General features: G+C 40.9%; 1 protein-coding gene across 1 annotated transcript in view; it reads right to left on the bottom strand.

The window, feature by feature from the left end:
- nsmfb (NMDA receptor synaptonuclear signaling and neuronal migration factor b) overlaps positions 1–13,609 on the bottom strand; it is a 69,583-nt gene extending 55,974 nt beyond the window's left edge. Inside the window, 1 exon segment of the mRNA XM_034118217.1 lies at positions 13,386–13,609. Within this exon segment, the coding sequence (XP_033974108.1) occupies positions 13,386–13,456 (71 nt within the window). The 5' untranslated portion in view covers positions 13,457–13,609.
- Between the last annotated feature and the right edge of the window lie 6,567 nt (positions 13,610–20,176).

Genomic DNA, 20,176 nt, shown 5'->3' with positions numbered 1-20,176 from the left:
ACTGTGAGTCAGGGAGTTTGAGCACATGCATTATACATCTCTGCAGAACCCTGGCCACAGTGCAGCCTGTTTCATACTACTGCATGTTTATAGCCATGAGACATGGTGAGAGGGAGGGAGGGGGGGATGATGACATGAGGGAGACATGTTTACAAGACCAAAAATAGAAAGTAAGGATTGGTTAGGGAGTATGATGAAGAAATGGAGAATAACAAGTAAGAGTTTTAAAAGAGGAGAGTGTATGACATATGATCCAGAAACACATATGGCCTCCTTCAGTCTGAATGTAGAGGTGGTGCAGGGTGTGGATGTAGTGGTGATGCAGGAGGTACAGTATGGTGCAGAGTATATATGTCATGGTGGAGTGTACAGATGTAGAGGTGGTGCAGCAGGGTGTAGATATGGAGTTGGTTCGGGGTGCAGTAGAGGTGGTGCGTTGTGTAGACGAAAAGGGTGCACAGGGTGTAGATATAGGTTGGTGCAGCCTGTATATACAGAGATAGTGCAGGGTGTAGATATAGTGGTGGTGCAGGTGTCGATGGAGAAGTTGTGCAGGATACAGATATATGGTGCAGCATGTATAGAGGTGTTGTAGGATGTAGGTTTAAAGGGTGGTGTATAGATTTGGTGGTTTGTACATTGTAGGGGTGGTGCAAGATGTAGATGTAGGGGTGGTGCAGGGTACAGATATAGAGGTGGTCCAGGGTACAGATATAGAGGTGGTGCAGGGTACAGATATAGAGGTGGTGCAGGGTACAGATATAGAGGTGGTCCAGGGTACAGATATAGAGGTGGTCCAGGGTACAGATATAGAGGTGGTCCAGGGTACAGATATAGAGGTGGTCCAGGGTACAGATATAGAGGTGGTGCAGGGTACAGATATAGAGGTGGTGCAGGGTACAGATATAGAGGTGGTCCAGGGTACAGATATAGAGGTGGTCCAGGGTACAGATATAGAGGTGGTGCAGGGTACAGATATAGAGGTGGTGCAGGGTACAGATATAGAGGTGGTGCAGGGTACAGATATAGAGGTGGTGCAGGGTACAGATATAGAGCAGGGTACAGATATAGAGGTGGTGATAGAGGTGGTGCAGGGTACAGATATAGAGGTGGTGCAGGGTGTAGTATAGAGGTGTTGTGTAATGATAACGTACACTGTGAAGTAAAGGCTGTGCATGCTAACATTCATGGCTATGGCTATAACTTTATAAATATATAACGTCGGGTTAGGGTTACATCATTGTTGTATTCTGAGAGTTATTATGAGTAAGGGGCTGTGTTGTCATGAAGTGTGTGACTGCATGTGTCATCGTGATGAGCTCCAGCTGATGGAGGTGGTTAGGGTCGACCCTGCTGTGCCCTCCACGCTCCATCCGCTCACTTGGGGGTGAAACAGACCATAATTAGTCAGAACAATAGGGGGACTGCCGGCCACTCACTGCTCACCTAGCTCTCTTTAACAGGGAACCATGAGCTGTTATTAAATCAGACTGTTTAACAAAAGTGTAAAGTTTATCATGTATGTGTCGTGCAAAACAATAGAAAATACAATAAAATACAAAAATAAACAAACACAATGGAATCCTTGTGAAAATACAATCCTAAAAATGTTTAATGTATTATATCAACAGATTTCACATAACTGTATTAGGTTAGTTTAAAGCAATACTATTAAGTTGAACCTAATATTTTCTATTTAAACTTTAAATTACTGCTTTTAACTAACCTAATCAGTTTTTCAGTGTGGAGGGTCTGAGGACTGATGGTATGGCTTGCTGTTCAGAATGTGAGAATCATTTTGGGCTGTAAATATAGAATTGACCTGACTACTTGAGATGTATACAGCACGATTGATGCCTCTCTGGTTCACCGCCCCCATAATCACTGACTGACTCTCTGCACCACACACTGGGAAGGATGGCTGGGTTAGGGTTAGGACTTCATTAGAGACACTTGCCCTTCTACACTCCTTTGACAACAAAGGCCAGGAGTCAGATCATTACCCATACTCCCATGTCAGTGGGTTCATCAATATGCGCTGCGGGGAAAGAAACATTTGTAAAGTGTGTCATCCGAAGAGCCTTCAGGTCAGATACGGTGAGACTCGTCTATCGGACTGATATTGGCTATAATTAAAGGAAAAGGCCATCATATATTTCTCCGGGGAGCTGGTAAGTTATGAGTTTGTAGCTGTAAAAACTCACTTCTTAAATAACTAAAGTGTGTGTGTGTGGGGGGGGGGGGGATTTATTGACATTTCAATTCCCTCTGTTCATCACTGTAGGTCAGCAGGTGACTTTGTTCACAATCTGTCTGTGTTTTCCTGTTGTATTTTGAAAAGTTTTCACTCCCTGTGTTGTGTCTGTTTGTCTTCCTGTCTCTGTGTTTCCCTCCTGGTTCACCTGTGTCCTTATGTTTTGCCTTACCACCCCAGCTGTGTCTTGTCCTTGTGATTAGTCTTGCATGTATTTAAGTTGGTGTCCTGCACGTTGGTCCTCCCTGCTCTGCTCTCAAGCCTTGACATATTGACCCTTTACAAATAATCTCTGATTTGTTCGAGGTTGTCAATATTTAGGTTTTATGGAAAATTCAGCATTGAACATGGGTGCAACCCAATTGCCAGACAAGAATGCTGAATTAAATACTGGACAATTCTGCAGAACCTGTATTAAATTGGGCCTAAAGGTTTTCGATGTTCACTGCCATTAAAAGAAAAACTTTATTCCATCATGGCAGCTTCTTAAAAAACATATGGCAACTAAAACACTGAGTAAATGTGCAGATCGTGCTTATAGTTAAAAGTTAAAAAACTGTGAATACACTTTGGGGACACAATCTAGAGTAACTTGCATGAAACCTACATGAACATCCACCATGTGACTTCCATAACCTCACTTGGAATTGACATCAGTTAACACACACAATGTAGGCGCTAATGAAACGTCAATCATTGAATTACCCAGCCTCACTGTCGTCAGGAAGAGCTGGCCTAGCGCAACGCCGTGAGGAGCTAAAAAAGGACCACAGAAGAAATCCAGAAGAAAGCTGTATTGTTTTTACTCTCCGCCCACCAAAATACTTACAGTGGGAGCAGAAATCCTGAGGGTCTCTGTTGTTTCTGATCTCTCCCTCTCCTCTTGTTTGCTGTCAGCTATACAGGATTGATATAAAATAATAAAACATTTTGGAATTTGATCCACTGCTTATGAAAATGTTTACGCAAACCAGAGAAAAATATACTAGGCATGTATTGCTGAGAACACTGAACCGACTGACATTCATGATGGGAGGAGTTTGTGGCTGTGATGCGTTGCAGAAAGGGGAAAGAGTAATGAGGAATCAGGATACACTCAGAATCCAGAGGACAGCATGGCACCGTCAGCTGACAGGTAGATATTGCATGAATAAAAACACAACAAAATTGGACTTAGCTTTGCTATATCAAACTCTAATAAACTATTGGAATGGTATTGAAATCCCGATCTCAAACCCGCAATAAAAAATGTGAGACACCCTGAATGCAATTTCTCAATGAGAAAGTTAACAATGGTTGCGGTCAAATTGTCAGATTTGCTTGGGAAGGTTCCAAAGGAGTGAAATGACCTGGAAGTACCTCAGTGGAAGCCATGAATAGAGCTGTTTGGATTCTCTGGATGATAGGAAAGGAGCTTTGAAACTTCCTTTATAATCTCCTTTAGTTTAGGAAACACTGGACCATCCTTTACGAAAGGAAAGGAGAAAATGTCCCACAATATCTTGCGACAGCAACATTTAACACAATACAACATTCAGCTGTTCGCAACCTAGAAATGCAGATCGTGAAAGTTACGGTGCTTATTAAGCATTTTACAACTTAAGCTGTAACTCGCCAAAGTGTTTTGTTTTAAATCAAAAGGTGAAATATGAACGTTACGTTAAATGACTGTACAATTATCAAATAAAGTCAACATTTTAGAGGGTTAACTGAGTTGTTTTGGGTTTCTGTCTGAATGGTGATATACCCAGCGATAGATGTGAAGGCCTAACAAGTTATGCATAAATTGCATAACATTTTATTTATTTACAATATTCTCATACGTTCATACCTTTTGGGTTGTATGTTGATTAATACGTGTGGACCAGAGGGTGAGTGCGAGCAACAACCATTTAGTTTTACTTTTATGTTTTTATTTCAGTTCTAACCTTGGTACTGAATAATTTGTTTACGATTTTGTCCACATTCATAAAGCCTGTGAAAAACAACCCCATCAGAGTGCATAGGGAGAAGTATAGGTGTCTGACAGAAACGTGTAGTTTCCCCACGGTTGACGCACATTGCTGGTGTATTATCATCACGTCCCTCAGTGTAAGTGCAGTCGGATTCTCAAAGCACTCAGTCTCTTTTCCTTAGTCCTGATGAATCCTATCATCTCTCCTTAACCCTGTGATGTTTATTCCTCAGGTTAAGAAATAGTGGTTAGCAAAAGACGATAGGAGCTGGGTTTTTTGGACAATTTCTCTTCACTGCATCAAATAATAAAGATCTGCTGTAATATGGCCAACATGCTAAAACATAATTAGGAAATAATAATGTAATCTGTCAGTTTAAACATGTTGGCATCTGGTCTTCTCCTCAGACTCTGTGTTTGTGGTTTGTGTTTTAGAGAGGGGGCACATGTGTTTTGTAGCTAATAGTGCACCCGGGGCCGTGGCTGCAGCTAATCTGTGGGATGAGGACGGACACTGCTGGTGTTGCATGAAAGAGGCCATGAAATCACATTTTCACTGGAGTGGAATCTATTAACGACTGAAAACTGTTGTGCTGTGCAGTTCCTTTCAAACGTGAATATTAACATTGTAGAAATATTACAGGTAATGCTAACTCTAGAGAAGAACGCTAACTGCATTTAGCTTTCTCATGTTACAAAGTCCTTTCTGTCATTTATAGAGCTTCTTAATTCAGAGCCACGAGGACGTCGAACACTAACATACGTGGACGTACTCAAGAATGACGCAGGAGCACAAAGTACCAATGAACTGGCCAGATGTATGGAGAACCGGGATGACTGGAAGCGACGATGGAGGGCTCGTCTGAGGACGACCTAGAGAGAGCCACTGCCAGATCTTCATCAACAAAACTGCAGTAAAATGCATTTAGCTGGTTGTTAGTGTCAGATGGCCAACTATTGTTAACTTATCATTAACTACGTACTGACCACACTAGGCAGGGGTGCTGTGGTTTAAGTGCCTATCAAGACGTCCAGCTACACCATGCCACAATGATAACCAATGCACAAACATGTTAATCCATAATTCATGCTCAAGAGTACGCAAGTAACGGGCCAAGACACTTTTCCAGTAACATTAGTCTCCACCGTATACCTAAATTACGCCTTGTATTGCTAGCTGGGCAGCCTCTTGCCCAGTGACACTAATCGTGGTTTTTCACTGCAGCACGTCGCTTTTTTTTGCTTTTCCACTAGGGGTAGTTCCGGCTCAGGGCTACTTTTTCACCTTTTTTCTGGCCCTCCAAAATTGAGGTTCTTACCGAGCCAACAACCGAGCTGAATATGCTAAACTAGTGACGTAAACACTGTCGACTGCTGATTGGTCAGAGAGAATCGTCACAATTCTTCGGCGAGACAGTCTCCAAGTGAAGTTTAAAACAGACAAGCTACCGTCAACAAATCCATAAAGAAATGGCAGCAACAACAAAAACACGCCGTGGTCGTTTGACGAGGTACAGACGTTACTCAATCTCGTTGCAGATGAAAAAATACAGCGGGGAGCTCAGCGGCGCAACGCGAAATGAAGCCTGGACTCGGCAACGGCGTCCTGCGTCCATGCAGGATGGTAAGATTTTGCTAACGCTCTGTTCTTTGCTTGAAAGCTTTCTATTGTAAAGCTCATTTCTAACAAACAAACCTATTTTATCCTTACATTTATGTTCGACAACCCATGCTTTTGTGACTAGCGAGGAGGAGTCCCGAACAACGAGTGATGGCAGTGCTCCAGAGCACCGTTAGCCTCGAGCACCAGCAACGCAGACAGCCCAACCCAGTCTCACGGCATTTCGTGTTATAGTCACGAAATTAATTTAATCTATTGATTCGTGTTCACCAACACGATTTTCGCATTTTTTTCGTGTCACACAGAACGATTTTAAAAGCAATGCATTTCTATTGGTAGTATGTTTCGTGCCTGCACCACATCTTTTTGTCCGGTCGGGTCTTGGAATACCAGAAGCTGTGTGGTTCATAAAAACATTTTCTTACTCAATATCTTACCCTAAGCCTAACCCTATCCCTTTTATTTTAAATTGTATAATGTCAGAGTTTTTTTGCTGTCCGCGAGGAAAAGAAATGGGGCTCAGAGCCTCAGAATACTGAAATCTGTATTTTTTGTTATCTTTTTTTCCTTCTAATTTGTTATTATTTGGTGCAGGCACGAAACATACTACCAATAGAAATACATTGCTTCTAAAATCGTTCTGTGTCAGAATACTGAATATCTGTATTTTTTTGTATCTGTTTTTCCTTCTAATTTGTTATTATTTACATTGCTTTTAAAATCGTTCTGTGTGACACGAAAGAAATTGCGAAATCGTGTTGGTGAACACGAATCAATAGTTTAATTTCGTGACTATAACACGAAATGCCGTGAGACTGTGTTGGACAGCCAGTGTGTGGTTCTAGGTAAGAAATAGGCATGCCAAACGACTGGAATTGTGACTTTTTTTAAACTTAAGATCATCGTCAGTAAGTAAAATAAGCAATACCACTGTGTGGAAATGCTCTGTTACAAGTAAAGTAACGTACCAAAAGTAAAAGTAGTAAGAATCACTATTAATGTTGCAGCTAGTAAAATTATGTGTGACATCCTAATATATTCTTGTATATTTTTCATTGTTAAGTATTGTGCAGCAGACACATGGACCTGCACTGCTTTCCACTTATTTTGGACTGTGCTTTGTTTTAGATTTTTGCACTTTAAACTGGTCTCATATTTATTCATACTTATATTCATTTGTAATTATCCATTTACTTCATGACTGTATATTTGTACATACTCATATATATGTATACATATATTTATATTCATTACAAACAGGCTGGACATAATGTAATACACTTTCACAATCATTGTAAACATCTACTGTAGGGCCAGAACTGTCTTTAGTTCATCCTTACTGTTGTTCTGTTTATACTTATATATTGTATTCTTATATCCTTATGTGACCTTCACCTGTCCTGTGTTTTTCATTGTTATTGCTGTTGCTGCTATAACACCTGAATTTCCCTACGGTGATCAAAAAAAGGTTTATCTTATTGTCTTCCAGGCAAGAGGAAACGAGGAGAGGAGCACCTCACAGTCCTGAGGGAGATGCGCAGTGCAGATCTGGCCCAGCAGGAACGGCATATATCTGAACAACAAAGTGGTCAAAAATCCTTTTATTAATTTATTGGAAACATTTTCATGATCGCTTTTTTCGTTTTACATTTTCATTTATTGTCATTTCCATTCAGTCAGTCATTAAGTGCTATTTAAAATGTTAATTTGCTACATATCCACACAAACAAACAAAGTGTGCAATCCAATGAATGTTAATCTAACTGGGTTTTGATAGATAACATATCTCTTTTTCTTCTCTCAATTATTTGATTTCTATTGTGCACTCTAATCAATATTAATCAAACTATTGTTCGTTTATATATTTTAAGAATGGCGTTTATCTTTTTTGAGAATGAGTTCTTATTTTATTTTATTTATTTGGCTCTACAACAGATGATACAAATGTTTGTGTCAGTAAATGTGTACTAACAGAGGCGGGGGTGTTTGTGAAAACAACGGGGACAGAGCTGCTGTCAGACGATCAGCTGTGCGGCGTCATCACAAACGGACGTCGCTTCACGTGACGCTCCGGAGGAAAGGACGTACCATTGCTCTTTTCCCTGCTTCTCGTGGTTTCCTCGCGTCTCTCCATGCTTCCCTGGTGGGAGGGACTAGGCGCAGGGAAACGACGCAAGTGAGGGACGCAAGGATTCCATTTAACCGAAGTGAGATGCAGCCAGGGTATATAAAAGGGGTCATAGGTGACCGGAAAGGACGAGGACACAGGAGGAAAGAGCATACCAATTCTACCAGCCCAGCAGATGCTCACCACAACCATTACGAGTGAAACTGGACAGTAAGAATCACCTCACAATGGATTAAGGATAGTTTTCACCGGACAACAATTGGATTACTTCACAACTGACACCGTCATTCCGGATCAGCTGGACAACACGCCACAATCAGCTGGAGATTGTCCCCACCTGCGCTCATCAAGGCGGCGAATGGAGACGCCGAGAGCCAAGGCTAGGAAAGCGGCCGGGTATGTGCAGCATTAAAACTGGATTGTATATTGGATACATTAAGCTGTAATGGAAAGACTGAAAGAGCTTATGAATTCAAAGGACAATGCAAAAGAAATACAGTTAAAACTGGTTGTATTGATTAAGTTCTGTGATGAATTAAAGGAAAAATCATGAGTCTTTGGTGAACCTTCCACTGCCTGAAGAAGAAATGGAAAAGCAAAAGCAGTGGCTGCAACAAAAGATGGAAATATTTGACATACAAGATGTAAATGTGTGGTTATCTGAAGGTGGACAGTCAAACACAAACTCTATTATGGGAAGTGCCATAAAACAAAGTGTTAACTTGGATAACATCGGACCTGATAACAGTGTTTCAAAACCTCAGTCAAAACACAAAACTAGATATTCATCACATGCATCATCTATATCCTCTGCTCGAATTAAAGCTCAGGCAGAAAGGGCTGCTTTAATCGAAAGGGCTGCAGCACTGAATATGCAACAGGAACTTGATGCCCGAGTGGAACAGTTAAAACGAAAGAAGAAACAATTGGAATTACAAACTGAACTGGCAGCAACCAATGCCAGGATAAAAGTGCTCAGGATGGGATCAAGAAACACCTCCAGAGTATCAGATGGGATGAACTCTTACTTCAGAAAAGCAACACCAAGATTCAATCCACATTCAACTGAATACTTACCTCATCAAACCCAAACCTCTATTCCAGGACAGAAGACAAATATTCCTTTGAGGACAATAAACCAAGTGAAGCTGGCAACCAGTCATCACATTTGAAGTTTGTAAGTATCTACTCTTGACAAAGACCATTTCAACCAACAACCTGATGTGTTCACACACAAGACCATGCCTGTTTCCGAGCACACCATTCCTGTTCAAGAGGACCTAACACAAAGGCTTTACTTGAAAGACATCAATATTCAATCAATTGACTCTGGCATTAGCCTACTCATTGGGACAAATGCATCCAAGGTACTGGAACCTTGGGAGCTAGTCAACAGCCATACGCTGTAAGGACCCTACTGGGGTGGGTCATCGATGGTCCACTGAGAAGAAACAACATAATCAGGGATAAGAATGGCTGCCCTGCTGCTGCTGCTGTAAATCCAGTATCCATTGTCAACAAAGAGGATCTACAGGTCAACCAACACAATAACAACCCGAGTAAAAAAAACAGCAAGGAAACAGAGGAAATGCCCAGAGAAGATAAACCATTCTTGAACATTATGAATCACTCTGCAAAAATGTCAGATGGACACTACTGCCTAGACTTACCATTCAGACAAGAAAATCCCAGTTTGCCCAACAGCAAACACGTTACAGAGCAGCTCATCTGCGATGTTGCTGTTATGGTACCAGGGCACAGGCTGAATCCATGTGACAGACCTGAAGAAGTGACTGACTCATCAATGCAGGAGCCTTATAAGGAAAGGCTTGGAATTGGGTGAAAATATAACCAACAGGTTCTCTCAGCGCTGGACGGGATGGCAACACGACTGTTTCAACCTAAGAACTGCAAACTTGGATATGTCTACTCCAAGAGGCTGAGACATAAGTACAGCAAAGACTGGTGACCCTTGAAAGAAGGGAGAAGAAAATAAACAGAAACATTATTAATAATTAAATAACAACACATAGAACACACAATTTTTTTGTTTTCATAGCTCCTTTATTATTTATTGGTAATTGTTTTTGTTTCACACTAAAGCCAATTAGGGGCCGTGTGTAGGAGCCATTTTATGGTTGTTGTTGGTGTCTCAGTTTACTTTATTAATATGTATACTGCAATATCATTTTTGGACACTTGGTGGCGGGGGTTAGCTGCACTGGGTGTATAAAAGGGGTCATAGGTGACCGGAAAGGACGAGGACACAGGAGGAAAGAGCATACCGATTATATAAAATCATAAAAAAATATATGATGGTACCGGGGGCAAAACGCAACATCTTGCAAGAAACAGCATCTGAGGGCTTCTTAACATTTAACAAACTATGAATGTGTCATACCCACTTAACGGGAATAAACTCAGCTATCACACAATATTAACAATTTTTAGCTAAACAAAACACAATGGTAATACCAAGCCTCTGAATTAGCACTGAGCGAAAAAATGCTAACGCACTTAGCACAGAACTCACGGTAGAAATATTGTATTACTTATCGGATCTGCACAAACAAGACAAGATATCAGATTAAAGCTGAGATTCCACAGATTCTAGAGGTATGAGTATCATCACTGTGCAACCAAAACTCAGGGCAGCGAAGGCAAACCCAGAGAGCACACAACGTAGCTTTACGGGGCCAAAACGGCAAATATGTCTTACCTTTTTTCTGATCAAAAATTGTGTTCAATGGGATTAAAATGATAAAAACGCTGCTGAAGGTTAATCCAATGTGTCTGTGTCACTTTTAAATGATTACTGATAACCCATCATTCCATTTTTGTCAAAAACTGAGATTTCATAGTGTGTGAGAGCTACAACCCAGCTTACGGTTTTGGGCGCGCTGGCATGCATTCACCAATGGGAATGTTTAGATGGATTTTAGGAACTTCCCCTCGATTCTATTGGCTCTAACGGTTCAAAAGAGGTGTCAATCATCAAAATCAACCGAGTCACTTGTTTTGCATCAATCTTGATACAGGGTACTTATTATATGTTATAGTTTGGATTCCTAAAGCTTTTTTTTTGGACGGACACTATAATTGAAGTTTTTTTACTATGTTCAATCTGAATTTACTTTAAAATAAAAAAATTCTATATTGATTCTGACTTTTCTACATCCAACTCACAGGTTTATCATAGCTTTGAGAACAAAGATCATTCATTTACCCCTTTTAGAAGTAAAGATAATAGTAATTTGTTCTGGGAATGTCATTTTCGAGCCTGAGACCTGAAAAACAGACTTGGGGTTTAACTGGTTAAAATGTTCCTTTCTTCATAACGAGTACTTTTACCTTTGGTACTTCAAGTATATGTTGATGCTAATACTTTTTTACTTTTATGCATGATGTACAACTTTGAATGCCGGACTTTTACTTGTAACTGAGTATTTTTACACTGTAGTATTTCTACTTTTTCAATAATACTTCTTCCACCTTTTCAGCATATGTGTGTTTGTTGCACTGCAGAGTGGCTTATGCTCAGCACGTAGGTGTGTGCACATGACTGGGAGCAGAAGGCTCCTGAGGTCAGCAGGTGGGCGCAGACTGCAGAGCATTAGTCATCCCGCAGCCTTCGGACCGAGAACACACTGATCTGACATCTCTGACACCAAGACCTTTCATGACTCATACATGCAGGGCTAAATGTCACGAGAATTAGTCAAAGTCCACCACAGAGCTCAGCTGGGAGTTGGTATAAGGAGAGCAAGGAAATACATGCTCAGGCTGCAGTGGTGGGTTAAAGTGGTGGTGGTGAGGGCTGTTTGTGTAACACCCCCCCCCCCCCCCCCCCTACTTCTTATTCTGGTAAAGAAATTAATTGTAGTTATTAAGTTAAAAGCCAGCCAGCAAAAGTACACACATATCCATATATTTATATTTTGGGTATCACCTGCCTAAGGTGTTTGTTGACTTGATCATTACAATAGGGGTTATTTTTCTCTGACATGTATTTCAATAACTTAACATTAAGTTGATCTATTTGATCCAACAGATCTTTTCCTGATTTAGAAATGACATATCATTTTGAATTTCATATTTATTGTACTCTAAAATATGTTACTTAAAGGGGACCTATCATGCAAAATGTACTTTTGTACGTCTTTTATACATGAATATGTGTCCCCGGTGTTCCAGGGAACTCACCAAGTGTCAGAAAACACAACCCTCTCTATTTTCCTCCATACCCAAATCTCTAAAAAAGGGGCTGCAACGGATCTGATAAAAACTGATCCAGATTTGAACACTGTCCTGACGTCAGGACAGTGGCGCTACGGCTATTGGGCCAACTCCACCAATCAGGAGGAGACAGCCACGGCCATTGCCGTTCGAAAGCGCTGGAGACGCTGTAGTACATATGCCAGGCCTGTAGATGGTGCTGTTCTCACATAATCAGCCCTTGCAAAAACAGAGCTAGAAATTGTCAAATTGAGCAAAATGAGGCATGGCTAAAATGCATGATCTGTTTGGTATTTTGGAAAAAAAAAAGTATAAATATGCCTTATATAGGTATGGTCCTACACTATATTATTCAAATATAGCATGATAGGTCCACTTTAACTTCGTAATCCTTCATAATGGCAACACATGTCTGGACTAAATAAAAAAAGGGTTTGCTTGAGATGAATGAGATATGTGTAAAATCGCTTAAAGGTGGGGTAAGTAAGTTTGAGAAACCGGCTCGAGATCGCTAGAATTTGAAAATACACAACCGGAGAAAATCTGCCACTTCCTTATAGAGCCCCTCCTCCAACACACACGAACGCGCACATGACCAATGAGGGCACGAGATAAGTTTGTGCACAGATGGAAAGCTGACAGGCAGGTAGGCCATCCAGTTATTTTAGCCGGGCCGGCTAAAATGATTGGTCGTGCTTTTTACAGTACCACGGCTTCCACAGATGACATTTTTTTTATGGATTTTTTATCAAAGCACTTAAGATATTCATTGCTATCGGGATGTTAAGAGCATTCCATGGAATATAACAAAAAGTGTATCTCGAGCCGGTTTCTCAAACTTACCTACCCCACCTTTAATATTCAGATTATATTAATATTTAGCTAAACTTTATGTAAAACATGCTTTTTGGAAAAGAAACGAGAGCAAGAGTACATTTGAAAAAACACCACAGAATAAGTATTTTTTACTCAATGCAGGAATAAAATATAGATGCACTTTCATTATTTGTATTATTATTATTATTATTATTAATATTCAGCAGTCTGTTTATTTCTGGTAGGCTACATCCTTCTGTAATGTGTCTAACACCATAGGAGTATCCTCCAGATGGAGCACGGTGGTTCTCTGACTCCGCGCGGCTGCAGCGCGCTGCCTCTCCGCCACCACGTCCCCCTCCCCGGACTCACTCACCTAACTTTTGTGGCCACGGAAGATATCGCATCACTCCTCAGATTCTTCCTTTTGGACACCGAAGTTCCCATGCTGAAGTGGAAACGACCCCGGAGAGAAAACGCGGAGCATTCCGCAGACTGAGCGGACACCGGGGGAGAAAGAGAAACCTGCTCGCGGATCCGAGGAGAGGCGAAGGAAGATGTTCAGAGCATCTTCATTTCACCGGCTGTGGAGACGCGCTGCTGGAGGCTGGAGGGAGAGTGTAGTGTGCTCCCTCTGCTCTCTCTGCTCACCCCCGAACACGAACACACACGCACACGCGCGCACACACGCACACACGCACACACACACACACACACACACACACACACACACACACACACACACACACACACACACACACACACACACACACACGGCACACCGGATCTCCCAGGAAACAGTGTGTGAGACCATAAAAGGAGCAGCAGCGCATACGCAGGCTCATCACAGGGCTGTTTATTGGATGTGTGGTGTGGACACTTGAGGCCCTAAGTAATCTAGCAGAATATCATCACTTCTCAAGCAACACAGTGCCATGGTGTTCCCGTGGGCGCTGTCCCAAATAAACAAATGTATAAATAAAGGCCAGTGGTGGAAAAAGTATTCAGATGCTTTACTTGAGTAAAGGTACCAATACATTAAAGGTGTCCTATCATGCAAAATGCACTTTTTGATGTATTTTATACATAAATGTGTCCCCGGTGTGTAAGGAAACTCACAAAGTGTCAGAAAATTAAACCCTCTCTCTTTTCCTCCGTACCCACATCTCTAAAAACGGGGGTACAACGGAGCTGATCCAGATTTGCTGCCGATATGACGTAATATCGGAAATGTGGGCTGGCTTTACACCCACGGCCCTATCAGAAACGTCGCTATCAGAAACAATGCCGACGTGTTTTGGACATATGGGGTGTTGCTCAATCGCGAGTAGGCTGCTCCAGAGCCACTATTTCAAGCATACTACGTCATCGAGTGCCGCCGAAGTACTGTTCCAATGTCCAGCATACTTGGAATTCTACCGAGCCCGGCGTACTTCGTTCGGAGAAATTTCGAGGCTGCACATGTGTAGACTCCGCGGTCTTAAAATCCCCACAACACTTTGCGCACGCACCAATTTCCCCAAATCTGTGGCGGAAGATGTAAGGCGGGGCCTCTCATATGACGCACACCTGCACACTTGCTAGCCTGTTCCACTCTTCGTTTTCCGAATGCCAGGAAGTATTCTTGCCTCGCTTCTGAAGCAAGATGCTCGGCAGACATGTGCTACCAAGCAAGCGTACTCGCGATTGAGAAACACCCATGGTCTTTGTTTACATTAGCAAGCATCGCTAACACTCAGAGCTAAGCTGTACTGGAGAGAATGTGCAAAAATGCAGGAAATAAAAAAAGGAACTCACCTTGTGGTAAACCCTTAAGAAAAAAGCATTTGAGCTCCATACTGTTTCAGAAATAATCCTTGAAGTGGTTTGGAACATGGCGTTTAATCACGGCAGCATTTAGCTGACTATCTGCAGGCAGAGAGGAGACCTCACTGCTTGCCTTGCCGTGCTCAAAAGGGGGCGGGGCCAGCAGTATGGAGCTAATTTCCTGCCATAACTCCACAAACAAACTAAACAGGTTTTACAAATGCCTTATGATTCACTAACAAACACAATGTGGTTTGCAAATACAAAACACCATCTACAAACTAATGAATTTAGTTTTGCAAAGAAAAAACGTATCTATCAAACAAACACATAACATTTTTCTAATAAATCATGTTTCAGAGACAAATTCAGCTTAGGTTTTACAAGTACACAACTTTTTTTTACAAGTGCACAAATTTGTTTTACAACTACAACACTTTGTTTTACAACTACAAAACTTTTTTTTACAAGTACAAAACTTTTTCTTCTCACGGCGGAATATTACTGCCAAAAGTCACGTGACTGGAATATTACTGCCAAAAGTCACGTGACTGAGTCACGTGACTTTTGGCAGTAATATTCCGCCGTGGTTGTGCTCATACACACCAAGCCCCCAGGAAGTGCGCCGGACTCTGATGAAAATATTCGTGCTGGCCAAACGGCGGTACTACACTTCCTTTTGGTTGCCAGGCCCGGAAACACTTTTTCCCATTGACTTACATGGGGAAAGAGTGGTCTGTAAATCGTTGGATAATTTTTTTTAAACTAAATAAACTACCCAGTATGAACACTTGTATAGCCCTTATTAAAAACATTCGTTCCTCAAGTTGTAAAATGTGCTAATAACGTTATTCTGAGAGTTATTTCCCTCTGCATTATGAACGCGCATCTAACCCACGGGACCGCGCCGCCCGGCACGTTCATGTTACGTGTTCAGCACTACATGCGTTTATCTTTACCCATGGATGCACAATAAGAACGGACCCATATCGCCTTACTGCCAGCCCACGGAGCTGTAATAATGGATATATTGCACATGTTTGCTGTAATTCATCATTTATAACATATTATACTACATGGGCTGTATGATTAAATCTTGTACCGTAAATGTTGTATTAAATAAAGTTAATATTACCGACGTAGATTAACGTCCCTGTAGCTTCTTATTGCACTAAGAAGCTTATTGCACTGTGTGTATATATATATATATATATATATATATATACAGTGCAATAATTCTTTCATGCTAAATGAAGCTCTGTTGCTTGGATATCACTAGATCCTGTTACAGCGTAATATAAAAGTACATAACGATTGATGTGTAAATTAGCATAATTACTAGCTAACCGCTAGCTGCTAACTGCCGCCTCGTTAATATCAAATCTATCATAACAAACATTACCATGCTGTCATGAACGTGCGGTGCTGTTACGTGTACGCAAATTGACGTGCTTGATGTGAACGAGCATTTTGGGGGGCATGGTTAAAGTTGCGCATGCGCTATGAGCGCACATACGGGTACTTCTCAGGCATGCCGGGTAATCTGTGACGTTTCGCTCTCTCAAAAGTTGGGCCATTTTATCATCATGCGCGAATGAGCAACTCTCATAGGAATGAATGAGGCCCCGCCTCCCACGCTGTATCCAGTTCTTATTATACATCCATGATACACACTCACACATGCTCACTCACACATGCTCCACGGCAGCAGGGGGCACTACTGAGTCCATTGGGAAGGCGGGAGGTTGAGCAGAGCATGGAACAGCTCTTGCCAGCCTGATCATGACAGCGGTGTTTCTAGCGATCCAGCATCTGAATTTAGCGATCACAACGAAAACAGCCAAGACACATATTGAGCCCAGAAAATGAATGTTCTTAGGGCTGTAAATATAATAAGCCTTTGTCTAAAATAGACAACATTGTAACTAAGGAGATTTAAACTATACAGCGATTCTGCACTCGGTCAATCAGCTGCTCTTCATTTTCTTTCCTGCTATATTCAATGAGTGATACAAATATTTTTTACCAGACGTTCTGAATAAAACTGACACTGTTGGACTCGGTACTAGTTGACTGCTACCAGAAATAAAAGGAAGTACTTTACTGTGTACTTTGTGAGTAATCCTCTGTCAGAGTCCCCTCCAAGTACATAATGCATGTTTTTTGCTATCTTTGATGAATGATAAAAGGGTCATTCCAGAATTGGAGGACAATTTAGACACCAACATTTTTGAAAAATGAACCTTTCATTTGATTATTTTTTGTTATGTATTTAGGAAAAACAGATAATAAACCATCAAAAAAAGTGATTTGCCCAGCTAAGGCATCAAATGTATATTTTCCAATGAAGAATTAACCCTGTTACTCTAATTATAGTAACAGGGTTGCAAGTAACAGGGTTGAAAATCAATGCTAATTTTAGCTTTTACCTCAGGAATTAATGCTAGCTGCACAATGTAATGCTATTGTCAAGGAATGGACACACTTTATATTTATATTTATATATATTTAACAAAAGAAAGATACATTTGAAATTAATTTGTTTTTGTCTCATAATTTGAGTAACAGGGTTGCGTTTGTATGAGTGCCACACTCCTTCAAGAGTGACAAGATTGGAAATATATTACAAATAAAAGAGAGGACTTAGTTTTGGTCTACCCATGGTAGTAGCACATGGCTTGCTGATGTCTTTTCCAGTGTGTCATGCGACAAACAGTTTTTTCACTTCCTCTGCCAAGCTAAAAAGGTTTCGGTAACAGGGTTGCGCGCATGTTGAGGGACACACCTTCTGTGCAAAATTACTGTTATTTAAAATGTGTTTATGATTTAACAAATTGATTTTACCATTACAAGACACATATATCAATAGAATAATACCAAAAAAGTAAATAAAAACCCTATTTTAAATGTTATAGTTGACATGCAAGTTGGTCACCAAGAAGCTGGGACAAGAGAAAAGGGCAATTTTAGGGGGTGTTCGAGAGCTATTTGATATTTTAAATAATATTTTGAAACCACTTTTTCTACAACTTTATATGCATCTTGTCTCAAGACAAGTATATTTAACACAACAAGTGCATGTCTTAGCTTTTTGGGCATGGATTATTAGATTTTTCATATGGGGGACATGAAATGTCCTCCAATTCTGGAATGACCCAAAAATAAAATGTTACCATTAGTTCTTAATGAAATTGATACGGTTTGACTTTCAATTAGTAAGCCTACTACTAACAATACATTGAAGTACTTTTACTGTGTATTTTTTTGAGAAATACTCTGTCAAAGTCCCCTCCTGAGAACAAAATCAAGCCACTTCTTCTAAGTTTGATGAGGGAAAAAAATATTTTTTGGGTGATTTAATGGGTGATGTAACATTAATGACAGACATAATATGAGGTCCTTGGCACTCTAGAGGGGTCATTTTGTGATCATGGGGCATCACCCTTACAGCATCAGGACAATATCATATGGAGTCAGATACTGGAAGTGGGCTGGAGGCGTTAACTGGGACTGATGGAAGGATGAGGCTGATGAGACTGAAGAATCTGCGAGGAACGAACTAGCGGCAGAGGAATAATTATATATTAAAAGACAGCAGCATCATAAGAGGGCAACCATGTGACAGAGTGTGTTACTTTGCTGAAGGATATTTGTGACCAGCTATCCATTCCAGGCCAGACTCTAAAGACTTTCCAAGGTGTGAAAATGCTGCTGCCGGAGTACTGACTGGAAGTATTGCTGATATCATGTCTACCATCCTCTTAAAATACTCTGTCCAACAATATCAGTCTCAGGAAGAAATGTTTTTTAACGCTTATTAAAAGAAAAACATGCATTCTTGTACTCAGGAGGGGACATTGACAGAGGATTACTGGAAAAGTACACAATAAGTACTTCATAGTACTTGTGGGGGTAGTTTCAGTAGTACTGAGTCCAACAGGATCAATCTCACGAAGAACTAATGGCAACAAAAAAGAATTCCCTCATCAAACTTAGCAGAAGTGGCTTGATTTTGTTCACAGGAGGGGACTTTGACAGAGTATTTCTCAAAAAATACACAGTAAAAGTACTTCAATGTATTGTTAGTAGTAGGCTTACTAATACAAAGTCAAACCGTATCAATTTCATTAAGAACTAATGGTAACATTTTATTTTTATCATTCATCAAAGATAGCAAAAAACATGCATTATGTAGCCTACTATGGAGGGGACTCTGACAGAGGATTACTCACAAAGTACACAGTAAAGTACTTCATTTTATTTCTGGTTGCAGTCAACTAGTACCAAGTCCAACAGTGTCAGTTTTATTAAGAACTTGTGGTAAAAAATATTTGTATCACTCATTGAATATAGCAGGAATAAAAATGAAAAGCAGCTGATTGACTGAGTGCAGAATCGCTGTACTGTATACAGGGGCGGACTGGGACAACAAATCAGCCCGGGACTCTCGACCGGCCCACTTCGGTACCGCCGGCCCACCTCGGTACCGCAAGTAAGCGGCCCACCTCGGTGGTGCCGCAAGTAAATACCGCGAGGAAATTGTCGACGGGGGGGAAGGGGGGGTGAGCAGTGACTTATCCGACCGGCCCACTTCAGTACCGGCCCATCGGGATTCGTCCCGAACGTCCCCTGGCTGTATATATAGTTTAAATCTCTTTAGTTACAATGTTGTCCATTTTAGACAAAGGCTTATTATATTTACAGCCCTAATAACATTTATTTTCTGGGCTCAATATGTGTCTTGGCTGTTTTCGTTGTGATCGCTAAATTCACCTTGTTTATAATATTATCACTATAACACCTGTCATCAGGCTGGCAAGAGCTGTTCCATGCTCTGCTCAACCTCCCGTCTTCCCAATGGACTCAGTAGCGCCCCCTGCTGCCGTGTAGCATGTGTGAGTGAGCATGTGTGACTGTGTATGAGCCAGCCACGGCGGAATATTACTACCAAAAGTCTCAGTCACGTGACTTTTGGCAGTAATATTCCAGTCACGTGACTTTTGGCAGTAATATTCCGCCGTGAGAAGAAAAAGTTTTGTACTTGTAAAAAAAAGTTTTGTAGTTGTAAAACAAAGTGTTGTAGTTGTAAAACAAATTTGTGCACTTGTAAAAAAAAGTTGTGTACTTGTAAAACCTAAGCTGAATTTGTCTCTGAAACATGATTTATTAGAAAAATGTTATGTGTTTGTTTGATAGATACGTTTTTTCTTTGCAAAACTAAATTCATTAGTTTGTAGATGGTGTTTTGTATTTGCAAACCACATTGTGTTTGTTAGTGAATCATAAGGCATTTGTAAAACCTGTTTAGTTTGTTTGTGGAGTTATGGCAGGAAATTAGCTCCATACAGCAGCTACAGACAC

This window comes from Trematomus bernacchii, unplaced genomic scaffold, assembly GCF_902827165.1.
Source record: "Trematomus bernacchii unplaced genomic scaffold, fTreBer1.1, whole genome shotgun sequence".
Lineage (NCBI taxonomy): Eukaryota > Metazoa > Chordata > Actinopteri > Perciformes > Nototheniidae > Trematomus > Trematomus bernacchii.
The sequence above is the reverse complement of the archived record's forward strand: the minus strand, read 5'-3'. Positions and strand labels throughout refer to the sequence as shown.